General features: G+C 48.5%; 1 protein-coding gene across 1 annotated transcript in view; it reads left to right on the forward strand.

The window, feature by feature from the left end:
* ANKS6 (ankyrin repeat and sterile alpha motif domain containing 6) overlaps window positions 1–17,840 on the forward strand; it is a 67,697-nt gene that overhangs the window by 613 nt on the left and 49,244 nt on the right. The window contains exons 3-7 of the mRNA XM_008568789.1: window positions 6–165; window positions 9,817–10,319; window positions 15,277–15,321; window positions 16,012–16,216; window positions 17,106–17,212. Coding sequence (XP_008567011.1) covers window positions 6–165; window positions 9,817–10,319; window positions 15,277–15,321; window positions 16,012–16,216; window positions 17,106–17,212 — 1,020 coding nt within the window. The remainder of the gene's footprint in view (window positions 1–5; window positions 166–9,816; window positions 10,320–15,276; window positions 15,322–16,011; window positions 16,217–17,105; window positions 17,213–17,840) is intronic.

Consider the following 17,840-nt stretch of genomic DNA (forward strand, 5'->3'; position numbering starts at 1 on the left):
CGGAGCCCCGGTGCCCGTGGACTGCTCGGACGAGGCTGGCAACACGGCGCTGCAGTTCGCCGCGGCCGGGGGCCACGAGCCGCTGGTGCGCTTCCTGCTGCGCCGAGGCGCCTCGGTCAACAGCCGCAACCACTACGGCTGGAGCGCGCTCATGCAGGCGGCCAGGTGAGGGCCCGGGGCCCGGGGGTCCCGGCAGTGGTGGCTGGCGCCGGCCGGGGCGCAGCCACCGGGACGTGGGCGGGGCTCAGGCGGCAGGACCTGCCCGGCGGTCCCCCGCAGACACTCCGGGAGGTAAAGAGTCAAGGACTCCTTCGAGTTGGAATGGTATACTTGGAGCAGTTTTTGCTAAACTTTGAGCATAAGAACAGCAGCGGCGCTTTTTAACTATCATAAATTCAGAATTTTAGAAACTTTGGCCTTTCAAAACAGAATGTAGAGACTGCGAATAGAATCTTAGAGGTGTTCATTCCTTCTTGCAAAAAGGGTTGCCTAAGAACGTACCTACCCACCCTGGCTGGTCGCTGGAGATACTGTGGGACCCAGGCAAAGCCCCCATCAGGGCAGCTCACACTCCTGTGGGCAGGCCAGACAAAGGAACCGGGAAGGACTGGGGAGCTCTGGGTGCGGCTGACCCATTTTGGGGAGGATGGGGAAGGTTTCTGGTAGAAATGATGTATATATCCACATCGGGAGCCGGGGATGTGTGAGAACAAACCAGGACAGAAGTGGGAGGTGGGAGCTGCGTGATGGGAGGCTCGTGCAGAAGCTTGGTAGCAAGAGCGACCTTAAGGCGTTGGTAGGACTGCTAAGATGATGTTCTGATGGTAGAGAGCCTGGAAGTAGTGGGAAATGAGCCCTCCATGGAGATTCCAGGGGGCAGAACTGACAAAGGCCCACTGTCCGAAGGGCATTTGGGAATCATGGATGTTCTAGGCAGAGCAAGTGTCAGGATCAGAATTATGTTCTGGAAAGATCGCTTTCACTGCAGTTTAAGAATGGATTGGAGACGTACGCTAGAGTCAGAGAAGCTGGTTAGGAGGAGGTTGCAGCAGTTCAGGTAAGAGGTGATGGTGGCCTGGACCGGAGTGGAGACAGTGGAGGCAGAGCGGAGATATGAGTTTGGGATATACTCAGGAAGTAGGAACCACAGGGCTTGATCACTGACCGGGGAGGGGATGATGGAGAGGGAGGCAGCAAGGGTGACTTCTAGATTTCTGTTTGGTAGCAGCAAATGCCTTGAGTTAGGGACACAGAAGGGGCAGGTTTGAGAATGAGCCTGGTCTTTCAAGCACACAAGTGGGGGTCTTTGTGGAGGATACCCCAAGAAGAGGTGTCCAGCCCGGAGCTGGGTATGGGAGTCTGAAGGGTAAAGGAGGGTCCGAACCTGAGGAGGGTAGAGGAGGTTGCTAGCATATTGATGACAACTGGAACTTTGGAGTGGGAGAAATTATCCAAGGTGGATGTGTAATGTAAGGATGGTACCTAATAATGGTAGCCAACTACAAATTAGCCATCACTGCAAGACAGCCACCATAAACCTGCTGGCTTTATGAAAGCAACAGCCATTTGTTTAGCACACAATTTTGCCGTTCTGGTCTTGTCTGGCTTCCTCAGATATCTGTTGTCAACACCACACTCTATGTAAGTGAGCTCGGAGGCTCTGTTTGTGAGGGCTGGTCGGATGTCCGCTGTGGCCACAGGGATGACTGGATTGCAGCTCTTTCATCCTCCAGCAGGCTAGCCTGGGCTTGTTCACGGCCTGCAGCAGGGTCCCTAAGATCAGGAGCATACTGATCAATCTGCCACATTCTCATGGCCAAAGTAAGTCACAAGGCAAGCCCAGATTCAAAGAGTGATCGGGATATGACCCTATCACTTGATGCGGAGGAGCTGCGAAGCCACATTGCCAAGTGCCTGCATACAGAGAGAATAACTGCTATCATTTTTGCAAATAATCTACTACATTAATATTTATTGAACATCCATATGCAAACCTATTCTAAGAGCTTTACACAAAGGAGCTCATGTTACTTTCACAACAGCCCTATATGGTAGGTAGGTAATATTACCATCATTTAACAGAAGAGGAAACCGAGACATACAGAAGTCAAGTAGCTTGCCCAAGGCCAAATAGCTGTTAGTGGAATATCCAATATTTAAACCTGGTAGTCTGACTCCAGAGCCTTCCTGTTCTTAACCATTTCACCAGGGCAGAACTCAGAGAAAGACTGGCATTTAAAGACTGGATAGCAGCCGGCTGGCCAGTTGACTCAGTCAGTTAGATCACAGCCCTATAACACCAAGGTCAAGGGTTCGGATCCCCATATCGGCCAGCCACCAAAAAAATAAAGACTGGATAGCAGAAGTATTGGGGTTTCAGGAAGAATTTCAAGTACAGGCAACTGCAGAGAGAGAAAGGGAAGACAATCCCTGATTTAGTGGGTGCAGGTCAGCAGGTTAGGGGCTTGAGCAGGAGAGCTCTTTGGATGGTGAGTGTCCAGGTGGGATTGCAGTGGTGGAGGAGTGAGTGGGATATGAACACACAGACAGAAAGTGCAGGCAGCCCTTTCATGGAGCTTGGCTCTGTGGTAAGGAGTATACTTTCTCAGGGTCTAAAGAGGGTTTTTAGGATGGGAACAATTTGAGCAGTCTTCCCTGCTGATGGGATAAATCATGGAGGAATAATGGGGAGTCCTCAGGTAAGAAGGGGAGGGGAGGAGTTCTGTAGGCTGAGTTAATATTGTTCCTTATAGAAAAATGTGTTCTGAATTCCAGTCATTTTTTTAAAAAGATTTACAATTAAAGCAGTCTTATAATAACCTTTAAGGACATTTTAACTTTAATTTTTGAATAGATAATGTATTCATAAGATTCCAACATAAAGTACACACACATACGTACATGTGATGACATACGGTCAAGTGTCTTACTCCTGTCCACCTCTACTTAGGCTCCACCCACCTCTCAGTTTCTTGTATAACCTTCCAGAGTTCCTTTACACCAGGATTTCTCTACTTTGGTATGTTTTGGATGGGATCATTCTTTTTTGTAGGATGTTTAGCAGCATCCTTGGTCTGTACTGATTAGATGCCAGTAACCTTCCCTGTCCTCCTTTGTGATAATTAAAAATGTCTCCTCACATTGCCACATATCCCCTGGGGGGCATAATAACTTATGGTTGAGAGCCACTGCTTTATACACACCCAAGCAAATAACAATTGTTGATTATCTCTTCATTAACCTTCTTACACATACTCGACGCACTGTTCTGTACCTTGCTTTTTTCACTTGATGTACTTTGGCAATCTTTCCATATCAGTACGTAAAAACCTTCCTCATTTTTCAAAAAGCCCACAATATTTCATTGTATGATAATTCATTTAAGCAGTCCCCTATGGATTGCCATTTAGATTGTCTCCAATCTCTTGCTGTTACATTCATGCTGCAATGAGTACTCCGATACGTATGTCATTTCCCACACGAGGAGGTGTATCTGTAGGAGTTCCCCTAAGAAGGGAATATAGACTGTTTGTAATTTTGATGGATGTTGCCAAATTGTTCTCCATATAGGTGCATTAGTTTCCCATAGCTGCTGTAACAAATTATCACAAACTTAGTGGTTTAAAACAGCACAAATATATCTTACAGTTCTTGAGGTCAGAAATATGAAATGGGCCTCAATGGGCTAAAATCAAGATGTTGGCAGGACCTTCTTCCTTCTAGAGGCTCTAAAAGAGAATTTTTCTTGCCTTTTCCAGCTTCCAGAGGCTGCCCACATTCCTTGGCTCATGGTCGCCTTCCATCTTCACAGCCAGCAGCAATCACATCACTCTGATCCCTGCTTCTGTCATCACATCTTCTCTGACTCTGAGTCTTCTCCTTTCTTCTTCCACATTTAAAGGACCCTTGTGATTACGTTGGGCCCACCTGGCTGATCTCGGTTACCCTCCCCATCTCAAGTCAGCTGATTAGCAACATTCATTTTCTCTGCAACCTTGATTTTCCCTTTGCCATGTGATGTAACATATTCACAGATTCTGAGGATTAGGATGTGGACATCTTTGGGGCCCATTATTCTGGCTACACCACAGTTGTGCCAGTTTATCCTCCCACCATCAATGTATACGAGTGCCTATTTTTCTGTAGCCTCTCCAACAGAGTATGTTATCAAACTTTTGCATTTTTGCTAGTCTGATGTAGGAAAAGTCATATCCTAATGTAGCCATGATTTGCATTTTTTTTAAGAGGGGAGTGAAGTAAAGCATCTTTCCATGTGTACGAGTCCTTTGCTTTTCTAAAAGGCATTGAAAACACAAAGTTCAGGGCCGAGCCCGTGGCGCACTCAGGAGAGTGCGGCGCTGGGAGCGCAGCAGCGCTCCCACCACAGGTTCGGATCCTATATAGGGATGACCGGTGCGCTCACAGCGCTCACTGGCTGAGCGCGGTGCAGCCGGTCTCAAAAAGGACAAAAAAAGAAAACACAAAGCTCTTACCCATAATCTTCTCATTGTGACACTGTGATATTTTATTTCTCTGAGTTCTTTTCCAGGTGTTAGACAGTTGTTCTAGTCTAATTTGTATTAGTAGCAAAATGTTATTCTGCATTCTTTTCAAACGTGCCGTTTTCAACTGCTGTGTGATAGTCCGTCTGTGGGATAGTACTGTGGTTTACTTAACCATTCCTTGGACATTTATGTCAATCAGTCTATAAATGTACTTTGGGAATGCAGCCCAATTATAATGTTCACATGGGTATACTCAATGCACTGTTGTATGAACCTACCCGCGTGTTGGGATCCTTTGTCTTAAAACACCTAGTTCATTGCCCAGATCAGTTGGGGGTGACCATCAAGACTTTTGAGCTATCAGCCTTTCTTCTGAAGTTCCCACTCTCCCAGGCTTTAAGACTCCAGGTAAATCCTCAGCCCCAGTCCCTGTCTGCACCTGTGGCCACGTTGCCCAATCTGCTTCTTCGATAGCCCTTGAATCTGCATCCTCCTCTCCGTCCCCTCTGCCTGAGTCCATTCCAGACCTTCATAGTGGCCTCCCACTGCTCTCCCTTCCTGCATGTGTGCCCTTCCTAGTGTATCCTCTGCAGTTTGGAGATCTTTCTGAAATGAATGTTTGCTTGTGCCTGTCCCATGGTGGCTTCCCTAGCCCTGAGCATGGCATTGGAGGCTTTCATGTTCAGACGCCTCTCCACAACCCCCCTTCTGCTTCCCCGTGGCTTCCTAAACTCAGGCCAAGATGATTTCATGCAGGTCTTCTCTCTGACTCTATGCATTTTTAAAGCTAACATTGAGGATTTACTATGTGCCAAGAATACTGTCTCCACTTTACAGATAAGAATCTGAGATTTGGATTACAAAATCTGCCCACAAGCATACAGCTAGTCAGAGCAGATTTGGGGAGTCCCACTGCAGAGCCCTCCCTGTAACCACAGAAAGGGAAGCCCCTTCTTCCTCTTCTGGCCTCAGTGAAGCCCCCTCTTCCTCCCAGCTTAGCTTTTTCTGAGAAGCCTGCCATGGTATCTCCCCTGTTCACCAGAAAGGCCTCTGCAGTAGTGTCCACCATACCCTGTGATAGCCAGTTGCATTCCTCAGTGGTACCCAAATGTGGCCACATCAGAATTACTGGGATGCTTTTTCAAATACAGATTCTTGAGTGTTCTTTCTGCAGATTGTGATTCAGAAGGCCTGGGTCGTAGGGGGAATGAGGAACAGGGACTAAGTAGGGACTAAGAATGCTAAGAAGAGGCTCCCCAGGGATTCTCTTGCATGGTAGTTTTGGGAGCTACTGATGTGTGCCTCATCTCTGAACTCCGCCTGGCACAGAGGGGCCCTGGTGAGTCCCCTGAGGGTCCTGACTGAAGTTTGTGACTGCAGCACTGGTGTGCCTCAGACTGTCTTAAAGACCCCTGATCACCAGTATTTGCTGTTAACCGAGTCCTGCAAGATGGTCAACGTCACCTCCTGATTAATTTCTATTAACCTTATGGGGCAGTAGACTCCAAATCAACCTAACTTCTGATCGTTAACTAATTATAATTTAACATTTTTAGAGGACTTTTCTTTTTCCCTAAAATTTGGTGTTGTAAAATTAGCTGGTATTTGTGGTCCAAGTGTCCTGATTTTGTCACTTTCAAATCGAAAGGCTTTGGGATAATTACATTCCTCTTTATTCCTCAACTTAACAGGCGCTGTTTTGGGAACATTAGTGTGGTATACTCCCTTATTCCTGTGAGAATAGGGTAGACTATGATAGTCTTGTGAGAGGATTAGAATTCACTCTTGTCCTTTAGCTGAGCCTACACAGGGCCTGGGGACTGTAAAGTTGTTGTTGTTCCTCACTTGGTGATCCCAACTGTCTATATCCTTTCTGCCCATGTTGAGTGGTGCTCAAGTCTTCGGCTGTCTGATCCGTATGCAAAGCTCCGGATGAGGAATAATATGTATAGGGGACTACCTGAAGGGTATGTAGTCTGTCCTTCAGATCAGGGTGGGCAAGTACATGGTGCGTGTGCTAACACTTTCCAGTCCTTTGCTGTTCTTCCCTGACTCTAGATATGCCTCTGAATCCTGCAGAATATGATGCTCCTGGCAGCCATCACTTTTGGTATGAGTGAACATCTATTTGTCATCCCGGCTCTCCATGTTCCAAAGCTCATCACTAGGTCAGGCCAGGCCATCAGAAGCCCTGGGCATGGACTGCACTTTGTCATGTGGATGTTTTAGTATCAAAAAGGGTTACATGAATGCTTTTTCCTTTTCTTAAAATAATAGATAACTTTTATTGAGCAGTTACTCAATGAATGCCAAGCACTGTGCTAAGTGCTTTAAATGGATTAACTCATTCAATCCACACAAAAGCTTAGGAAGTAGGTATTATTGTCACCCCCATTTTACAGATGAGGAATTGAGGGACAGAGAAGTTAAGTAACTTGCCCAAGGCCACACAGCTTGTAAATGGCAAAGTCAAGTTCACACCCAGGCTAGGTGGCTACAGAGCCTGTCCTCTCAGCTATGAATCCTGTAACTGATAGTTTCCCTCTTGGTGTTGGCCACGAGGAAGCAATTCGCCAAATTTATCAATGACTTCTGTCCAAGGGATAGGGTTGCATGGTGTTTTCTTTGGCTCTGACTTTACCCTTGGGCTCTTTACCTTCCTTCTCCTGCCCTTCGTTCCCCCGCCTGCCAGCGTGGCAGAGCTGGACTCTAAGCCCAGTGTTTTGAGTAGTGGGAAAGTGTGCCAGCTCTGTAAACTCAGGTGTTGATTGCTGAAATTAATTGCTAATCATAACACCTGTTCAGAAAGCCTCTCACATCCCCACCTTCAGTAATTACCTATTAGAAACTTAGCTTCCACAAAATTATCACAGTCTTCATAGAATCCTTTTATATCTTCAGCTTCATTGAATGCTCTCTTGAGCTACCTGTGAGCTCAGAAAACATCCCAAATTTCAGTATTTCTGATTTAATTCAGCCCTTTTCTTCCTCTGTAAAAATTGGGTATACTAGAAGAGCTGAGATTTGGAATTCTAGGCTCTAGGTTCAAGTTTTGACTCTGTCACTTTCAAATTGAGAGGCATTGGATTAATTGTTTTCCACTCTAATCTTCAGATTCTTCATCTGCAAAATGGGAATTAATGAGTTTGTCTCCGGGTTATTAAGATCAAATGCGATAAAATGTGACAGCACCTTGTAATCTGCTGTTAGGGATTATGATAGATTTTATCTCATGCTTGATAAGTACAGAGTGTAACCTTTTTTTTTTTTTTTTTTCAAAAGATGACTGGTAAGGGAATCTTAACCCTTGACTTGGTGTTATCAGCACCACACTCTCCCGTGAGCCATGGACCGGCTGTAGTGTAACCTATTTTTAATCTCTGTTCCCATGGAGGATAAACCAGTTCTTCAGTCATTTCTACTGCCTGTCTCTGGACCCTCCCCGAGGTTATGCCACGTGTGCATTCATTTACTCTTTCATTTGACAAAATTTACTGAGCTCCAGTATAGGTCAGCCAGTGTATTAGGGGCTGGGGAAACAAGAATGCGTACAACTCAGCCCTGTCCTTGGGGAGACCGCAGTCTAATGGGGGAGACAGACACTTGCAGAAGGAGGGCTCAGGCGCAGCCATAGAGACAAGGCTGCTGAATTGTGGGTGCTCAGAAAAAGGGCACCTGATCTGGCCTGTTGAGGGGTGGTCCGGCATCTGCTCAGAAGAGGTGAGATCTGAGCTGAATCCTGAGCAGGATAAGGGGTGTGCTATGTAGAAAAGGACAGGAGAGTATCCCGGTTCAAGGGAAGGACGCATCTGGTAAGGGAGCAAGCCTGGCCTGAGGGTGTGCTGTGGCAATTGGGGCAATGAGATCAGCAGAGGAGGCAGGCTGCCTTCGGGCTGTGACACTCAGATTTAGGTTTTTGGGGTTGTCATTTTGGGGGCTGCAGGAGGATGGGCAGGAGGGAGTGAGGCTGGAGGCAGGGAGCCAGGCTGGGGCTGCAGCTTTCCACACTCAAGTATACTTTGTTCCACTTGCCCTCTCTCTGCTCTGGGAGGGGAGACCAGAGAAGCCCAGCCTGTGGAGCTCATGGAGCTGGTTCACTAGACGCTCTCTCTGCAGGCCCAAGTGACCCGGTGCTGTTAAGGTTCACGTCCCAGGAGGTATTTGTAAGCTGGAGCCTGGGATCAGAGTTTAGCCCCGGCCCTATCTCCACCGGGAGGGTGAGGCTCTGGGTTTAGATGAGGTCCAAAACCTGCTTCCAGAAAGGAGGGGTGAGTAACAAGAAGCTCAGAAAGTTGCCTCACAGATGCAGGTGTGACAGTGGCCTTGTGGTCTCATAAAACCTGGCTTTTGTCATTCTTTCCTTGTTAGTCCAGGGCCTCCTCCAGTTCTGGTACATGCAGCTCTGAGCCCACCCAAAACGTGCAATACAGAAGTTTTCTGCCCACTGGTGTTGAAAGAAGACAGAGGCATCTGTGTGCCTCTTCCTGGTCTTGGAGACTTGGTGGGTGCAAGTCTGTCTCCCCAGGGGCCCTGTGTTGCCACCGCTCCAGCTTGCTGGAGGAAGGGCCGGGCCACCTGCAGAGCACATTCCTGCTAGCAAGTGGCAGCAGCCCCCTGCGTGTGGTGCCCCAGTCCATCTCTACTGACCACAGCCCTGCCACACCTCTTGGCATGGGCTGTGTGTGTTTGGGGCTGGAGAGGGTAGAAATGAATGAGACATGGCCCTGACCATGGGGAAATCAGAGCATGGGCAGACAGATTACAAGCCTATACAACAGGAAGAAAAATGAGTTCTCTGAGATGTAGGAGGCAGCATGGTGTAGGGGGAAAAAGTGAGGACAGCAGGATTCGGACAGACCTGGGCTCTGACCAGATGGTGCCCCTTACCAGCCGGGTAACCTGGGCATGGTGTGGTGCATAATGTAAACTGAGCAACAGTGCTAATTGATGTGGTACTTCCTTTGGTCCAGCTCTGTTCCAGGTTATTAACTCATTTATTCTTCAGCAACCCTTGAAGTAGATGCAATTATATTCCCACTTTACAGATCAGGAAATGAAGGCACAAGGAAGCTACAGTTCCTTCTCAAGGTCATGCAGCTAGGGGAGGGAGAGCTGGATAGGAACCAAGGCAGGGCAGCTGCTCACCTGTGTGATGATACATATGTGGGGCCAGCACCATGCCTGACACCGCAGTAAGGCCTTTTATCATGAGCAGCTTTTAGACTTTAGAATTAATGACAGAGGATTACATGGGCTGTATCCTAATTGGTGATCCATGTTTAGTGTCACTAATTCTCCCTCTTCCTGGCAGATTTGGGCACGTGAGTGTGGCGCACCTCCTTTTGGATCATGGGGCTGATGTCAATGCCCAGAACCGGCTAGGGGCCAGTGTGCTCACTGTGGCCTCTCGGGGTGGCCATCTGGGAGTGGTGAAGCTGCTCCTGGAAGCTGGAGCCTTTGTGGACCATCACCACCCCTTGGGCGAGCAGCCGGGGATGCTGGGCAGCAGAGATGAGCTGCTGGACATCACGGCCCTGATGGCCACCATCCAGCATGGGCATGAAGCCGTGGTGCGTCTGCTGCTGGAGTGGGGTGCGGACCCCAACCATGTGGCCCGGCCCGTGGGCTGGAGCCCACTGATGCTGGCAGCACTTGCTGGGAAGCTTGGCATGGCCCAGCAGTTGATAGAGAAGGGAGCCAACCCCGACCACCTCAGCGTGCTGGAGAAGACCGCCTTCGAGGTCGCACTTGACCGCAAGCACAGGGACCTTGCAGACTACCTGGACCCACTGACCACCGTCAGGCCCAAAACAGGTCAGGATGCATCACCGCTCACCAGCACTGTGGCTTCTCAGAGGATCCCAGATTGTGTTTAAGTGGCTCAAGCTGAGGATTGCCCACCTAAAAAGGCACACAGAAATCAGAGTCCAGCCCTGCAGACTAGCAAGACTTAAGATGTGTTGTGCTTAAGAATCAGCCACGTGTACCTGTTATAGGCAGGTCTCTGGCCCACCTTCAGAAGGTCTGATTTCAGAGCTGGAGAGCCTGGAAACCTGCATAGCAAGGTCCCTACTCCCTAACCAAATGTTTCTGATGCAGGTAGTTCTGGGATCCTTCTAGAACAGGGGTCAGCAAACTTCTGTAAAGGGTCAGATTGTAAGTATTTTAGGCTTTGTGGGCTACACAGCGTCTGAAAGTACTCAATTCTGCTAGAGGGAACGCAGCCATGCATGAAATGTAAATGAGAGAGTGTGGCTGTATCCCAGTAAACTGATTACAAAAACAGGAGTCAGGCAGTTTGGCCTATGTACTATAGGTTGCCAGTCCCTGCTCTAGAACAATGTGCCCAACCTCTTCTGTCGGTGATCAGTCCCCAAAGGCTAATTCACATAAAATTAGTGAAAATTAGCCCCCTTTTCAGTTTCGTTTTTAAAAAACACCTATTAGTGTTTACTGTTTGTTTTTTCTTTTTGCCATCTTTGTGGCATTTAAAGGTTGTGTAAACAGTCTTTAGCAAATCTGCCACAGGACATATTACTTTTCAAAAGTTCTAAAGTTCATTGTGCACAGTAGGGCTGTGACACACAGCCTCAGTACCCTCTCTCTGTAATGGGTCTGACTTCAGCGACAGGACTGAGCAGCCCAGGGTGGAAGAGTGGGCTGTAGTGTATAGCCATCTAGGGCTGAGAGGTAAAGAATTGAAGGAAGTGTCTTCAGACAAATTGACTAAAAAAAGACCTGAAAGTGTTAAGAGGTTTGATAACCTTTCAAGGATATACAATAGTTTTAACAAGCAAGAGATGCTGAAAATTTTGTAAATGCTTATTAGAAATATACCATCTGGGCCGGCCCGGTGTCGCACTCGGTAGAGTGCAGCGGCGCTCCCGCCGAGGGTTCGGATCCCATATAGAGACCTGTCTGCTCACTGGTTGAGCGCGGTGCGGGCGCGACACCGAGGGTTGCGATTCCGTTACCAGTCACGAAAAAAGACAAAAAGGAAAAAAAAAAAAAAAAAGAAAGAAATATACCATCCAATCAGAACAACTCTGAAGTAAACATGTTTTTTTTTTTTTTTTTTTTCCTTTTTGAGACCAGCCGCACTGTGCTTAGCCAGTGAGCGCTGTGCCTGCACCGGTCATCCCTATATAGGATCCGAACCCTCGGCGGAGCGCTGCTGCGCTCCCAAGCGCCACACTCTCCCGAGTGCGCCACAGGCTCGGCCCCTGAAATAAACATGTTTTAAAAGCCTGTAATGCGGGGCCGGCCCAGTGGCGCACTCGGGAGAGTGTGGCGCTTGGGAGTGCAGCAGCGCTCCCGCCGAGGGTTCGGATCCCATATAGAGACTGGTCCGCTCACTGGTTGAGCGCGGTGCGGGCGCGACACCAAGGGTTGCGATCCCATTGCAGGTCACGAAAAAAGACAAAAAGGAAAAAAAAAAAGCCTGTAATGACAGAGGTAGCAAAAATGAAGAGGACACCCATGCAGAAAGGAAAAGAAAATTAAGTGTAGGAAGACTTATTTGAAGCTGAGAGACCTCTTCCCTTCTACAGAATGGGAAACTGAGGCCCAGAGAGGGAAGGAACCTAGTCAGAGGTTCACACACCCATTGGAAGCTGAGTAGGTGACATTCAGAAGGTGAGGGATTCTGTGCCGTGACTCTGCCCATCTCTAGCACCTGCAGGGGCTTTGGGAGCTGAGCAAGCTTCTGAACCTCTGAACCTTTGCCTCATCTGTGAAATGGGCTTAATGACAACCACTAAGGTGGTCCTGAGCAGAGGATAAGTTGTCCTCTGGCATGTGAGGGACTTAGCCTAGTGCCCAAACGTAGCAGTAGAGTGTTAGGGCCTGATAGAGTTCGTGATTAGAAATTGGGGCTCCAGTCTCCTAGTATAGGCCTTTTTTCTTGACACAGGCTGTTGCTTTACAGGTTTTGGTTGGTTTGTCTTTGTGGCTGGGATGGGATGGGGCCTGCTCTTCTCAGCCCCTGCTGTGCCCAGCATGCCTGTCATGCTGAATCTCACCTTCATGGGCACCCTCTGAGGAGGGTGTTCACCCCTTTTGCAGATGAGGGAACTCGGGTTCAAAGGGGTTGAGTGACTTGCTCAAGGTCTCCCAGCTAGAAATGGACAATCCAGAACTTGCATCAAGCCTGTGACTGCCAGATTTCCCTCAGCTCTGAGTCTTTACCTAGTGCCCAGTGTGGGCTTAGCTCCTGCCTCATTTTAGGGATTGTCCTGGCACCCTGGGATGGTGATTTCCTCAAGTCCCTAAAACACAGAGGCTCAGACATGTTCGTGGACATCCCCAAGGTCACCGTCTGCTTGGTTTGACCTTGGCCCATGCCGGGGAGGGACTTTGAACCAGTCACCTGAGTTCACCAACCTTGCACTTCCTTGTCTGCAAGTGGGTAGTGGGAGCAGCACCTTCCTTACAGGACCACTGTGGGCTCATCCCTGGCCCAGAGGAGCATGTGGGAAATGGCGGCAGTTACCCATTACTGTTACTAGCATATTTGACAGGATTGGAACTCAGGTCTCTCAGCAAGATCAGGTTATGGTCCCCATCCAGCAGACCTGGTTTGAGGCTCAGTTCTCCCACTCTGTAACTGGATGGCCTTGGACATGTTAAATGTCTCTTTAGGACTTCAGTGCCCTCTTTCATAAAATAGTCATAATAAATTCACTTCTCTTATAAGGTCTTTGTGAGGAATAGTAAGATCATTCATTCCTGTGAAGTGTTTATCCCAGTGCCTGGCACACAGACAGCACCCAATAGATGGAATCTATTATAACATCTTTTCAGTGATCATACTTTTCAATATTTTACAAAATATTTTTTTTACAATATTTTATTTTACAAATATTTACTGAGTGCCAGCTATGTACCAGGCACCATTCTAGGCACCTGGAATACATCAGTGAATAAGCGAGACCCAGATCCCTGCCCTTGAGGACCTTGGTTTCTGTGGGGACACGACGGTTGTGTGTGCTTGGGGCAGGTTTCTTTTCCTTGGGATGGGACAAGGTCCCAGGAGCTGCTCTGATACAGACGAAAAAACTGAAGCCCAGAGTAAGGAAGGGACAAGCCCAGTCTCACTGGCATCAGGGCACAGCTGCCCCAGCCTCTTGGGGTCAGGTCAGACTGTCAGTGATTAATTTGTACCACATGATTGTTAGCAGCCAATACTAAGACTGGGTGACACACTCTTTTCTGTCAAATGGTCTTGGCATGAGAAGGCCCTGGGCCACAGCAAATCTGACTTTGAAATACGTAATGGAACATGACATTTTTAAAAATGAAGATGCAGAATCGTTTCTTGACACTTGGTTCTATGGCCATGTCTGTGCTTCCCATTAAGAATCCTGAAGTAAAGTAGTTAACCTTGCTGGAGAGGTTGTTGGTCACTAGTAAAGATAATTGCTCTTTGAATAAGGCCTTAACATTTCTGAGGCATTTTCTCACCTATATTTTCATTTGATCCCTGCATCCATCAGGTGAAATGTATATTATCCTCATATTAGTGATGAGACAGCTCACTCTAGAAACACATAGTAATAACATCCACATATGCTGACTCCAGACTGGGTGCTCTTTGCACTGGCTTCATCCCAGCTGCCTGGAGGGCTGATCTGGACCAGAGAGTCAGCCCAGAGTCACAGATGTCCTTTTGTAGCTGTTCCATCCCCTGGGGTTAGTTAAAGGTTGCAGGAAGACCTGCATTAAGCCCCCAGCAAGTGGACTGGCCATGAGCATGTCTGCTTCCTGACAGGAGCAGGGGACCCGCTGGTGCAAGCTTGCAGGAAGGTGTGGAGCCAGCACTGGGTGGGTGCAGCAGGGCTCGGCTGCAGGGGTAGGCGTGGGGGTCCTGGCACCAGCCAAGCAGCTGATCTGCAGGGGCCAGCATGAAAAACCCAGGTGGGTGATCACCTTCAGGCAGCTGTGTCTGCAGGGCTGGGGCAGGGAGTCATATTCAGATTGCCTCTAATTTGGGAAGGAAGTCAAAAAGTAACATGGGCTCTTCTTTTTTTTTTTTTTTTTTTTTTTTTTGTCTTTTTCCGTGTCCGGCAACGGATCGCAACCCTCAGTGTTGCCCCCGCACCGGACCGGGGACCGGCAACGGGATCGCAAGCCTCGGCGTTGCTCCCGCGCCTCGCTCAGCCAGTGAGCGGGAACCGGTCTGCATGTGGGATCCGAACCCTCGGGCGGGAGCGCCACCGCGCTTCCCAAGCGGTGCACTATCCAGTGCGCCACCGGGCTGGCCCCGACATGGGCTCTTCTGGTGGCTGTGTCTGTGAGCTTCCTTTGAGCTCAGCTGCTCAGTGTCTCAGGGGTCCTCTGCTTTGGAATTACCTCATGGTTGTACATTTAGTTTTTAGAAGAAAAAGAACCATTGTTTCTTTTCTAAATTTTCATAGGAATCCAGGTTTTTCCAAGACCTTATTCTTCAATATATCTAAGAAAGGATATCCCAAAGTTTAGAATGCTAAAAAATGATTGCTTTCTTAGTATGGGATCAGAGCAGTGGTCTGTGGCTCATTCGTGTTTTGTTGGCCAAATGACCTCCCAAGATCTACCTCTGAAGTGTTTTCAAGCATTCTTTGGTAATAACCCTTCCAGAAGTGCTGCTGGATTTGTCCATTATGTAGGTCTCCAATTAGATTGCTTTTGGGAAATAGATCCTTTTTAAAGCTAGGCTGTGTTGTTATATCCTTGTGACTTTTCTATTATATTAAACCTTTGTGGTTAACTTTTAAAACCTTTGTTTACCCAGATGAGGAGAAAAGGCGACCTGATATTTTCCATGCATTGAAAATGGGTAAGTGCTGTAGAAAATCTTTTTTGGATATTTATGAATGCAGGGCCACATTCTCCCAACCTAATATCTGTAGTCCCTTTCAAGGCCACTCAGTGTATTTGAGAAAGAAACAGGTACTTTGTTGTTTCCTGACTCCAGTTTCCTGCAAGGAAGCCCTGATCCTGGAGGCCAGTACTTATTATGGTGCTTTACCCACAGATTCCAGACTGCCCTCCTGGGCCCCTCTACCCCTGCAGCCAAGCACTGTGGCTGTGCCCTGGCTTCTCCCTACCTCTGAAATGCCTGTCTGCACTCCCACCCACTCGTCTCTTTGTGACAAAGTGCTGTTTAGTCTAAAATTTCTTCTGTCAACATAGATCCCGCCTCCAGGAAGCCCTCCCTGATCTCACCCCACAGCGAGACCCAAACTCTCTTTCTCCATGCCCACTGCCCTTCCTCTGTCTCCTTCATCTGCTCTCTTATGACACTAACGACACTTCTTTCAGTAAACACTTTTGTGTGCCTGTCACTGTCCCTCAGACAGGGATCTGAGAGTGGGTGCTCTTTCTGACCTATCTTAGGAGCCCCTAGGATGCCAAGCAGCTTGTTGCAGAGGCAGGGCCAGCAAATGTTGGTTACATGAACCAACTAGGTAGGTAAGCCTCTGGAGCCAGGCCCCTAGGACACCTGGGTCCCTGCTTGTCTTTGCAGGAAATTTCCAGCTGGTGAAAGAGATTGCCGACGAAGACCCCAACCATGTGAACCTGGTCAACGGGGATGGGGCGACCCCCCTAATGCTGGCAGCTGTCATGGGGCAGCTGCCTCTGGTGCAGCTGCTGGTGGAGAGGCATGCCGATGTGGACAAGCAGGACAGTGTGCATGGCTGGACGGCCCTCATGCAGGCCACTTACCACGGGTCAGTGCCAGCTCCACTCCCTCAGTGACGAGGAACCACAGGTGCCCTGGCCCAAGATGGGGGCTCCTGATGGGGCTTTCTGGTCCAGAGATGCTGCATTTAAATCCCAGGACTGTGAAGACATTGCGGCGTGTAAAAAAAAACTAAAGCACCACGGGCTCATTTCACACAGCATTCCCACCCTCCTGTATCCAGATTTCCTATTACCCCATCTCAGAATTCTGGCAGTGGCCATGGAAAATCATTGGTTTCAGCTAAACAGCGTGATTGATTCATTTAGAGTTTTCACACTGAGATATGACAGTGACCTCCTTAAGTTGCCTCTGTGTGGGATGAATCCTTTATCATCTGATTGTTCCAGAGGGTGGCGCTGTGCCCTCCTGGAGGCCTCTTCTTTGGGGTGGGATCCGAATACAGTCCTGTGTCTGCGGATGTGTGACTCCAAATTAGGGGCTTGTTTCTTGCCCTGATACAGGTGATCAAATCACTGTGCTGTGTTACCTGGGGGCAGTGATTTTCTTATTTGATGAGCCTCAAATTTCCATATCAAACATCTTGGTCTGTTTGAGGCTTTCATGGTGGGCCCTGATTTAAGTGCGAGGAGCAAGGTCTGCTTGGGGTCCTGGTGGCCAAGTGTTTTTTGGGCAGAGTCCTTGGTTTTCATTTTGTTCCTGGAAGGAAAGTTTAGACTTGATTTTAAATCACATTCGTGTCTGACCTGCCTGAGTGGTAGGGAATGACGGGTGTGAGATATTTGCAATGTCCCATGCCCTTAAATGCTCAGAGACAGCATTGAGCACTCTAGTTAATACTGCCAGTCTTGCTGCCCAGGAGCATAGCCATAGTTACGCTTTCATTCAGTATAACCAGGCTTTTCTTTCCTCCCCAGGAATAAAGAAATTGTCAAGTATCTGCTAAACCAAGGGGCTGATGTCACTCTTCGTGCAAAAAACGGGTACACAGCCTTTGACCTGGTGATGCTGCTGAATGATCCTGGTGGGTTATTTCAAGAAAAGGGTTGTAAGTCTACCCAGCCTTTCTCTGGCTGGGGGTCAGGATAGCCACTTCCTGTGTGAGAACTGTGTTTTAGGCACTTGCTTATTTGTGGGGGAAAGCCTGTCTCAAGTGTCAGGAGCTCACCACTTGACTTTAGGCCAGTAGCTTCCCTCCCCAGTGAAGTGCTGGGCTTGGACCAGGCAGTCCCTGAGGCTTCTTCCAGTATCAGCCTTCTAGGAGTCTCAGAGGAGGGAAGGCGTTTGTCTGGCTTTGCAGTCCACAGAGGCCCTAGAATGGGGTCTGTCCTTTGCAGCCAGAAACCAAGTGACTCAGGAAGACACATAAAGTGCCTTTGACAAGCAGAATCAGAGATCAAGCTGGGCTTATTTGCATAGGTGGAGGCTGCAGGATCAAGGGCACTGTGCTGGGGATGTCATCACTGTTAGCCCCACCTTTCTTGGTCCCCGGTTGGTACCTGCTGCTCCCCTTTGAGCCTCCCCACTGTGATGGGCCCTCTTCTGGGACTTGGGGCTCCCAATTAGCTAGTTCAAGGGTCAGGGTCTCTCTGATCTGTCATCTCCTTTTTTTGGCAGCTGACCAGTCCAGGGATTTGAACCCTTGCCCTTGG

Source organism: Galeopterus variegatus, unplaced genomic scaffold (genome assembly GCF_000696425.1).
Source record: "Galeopterus variegatus unplaced genomic scaffold, G_variegatus-3.0.2 Scaffold442, whole genome shotgun sequence".
NCBI lineage: Eukaryota > Metazoa > Chordata > Mammalia > Dermoptera > Cynocephalidae > Galeopterus > Galeopterus variegatus.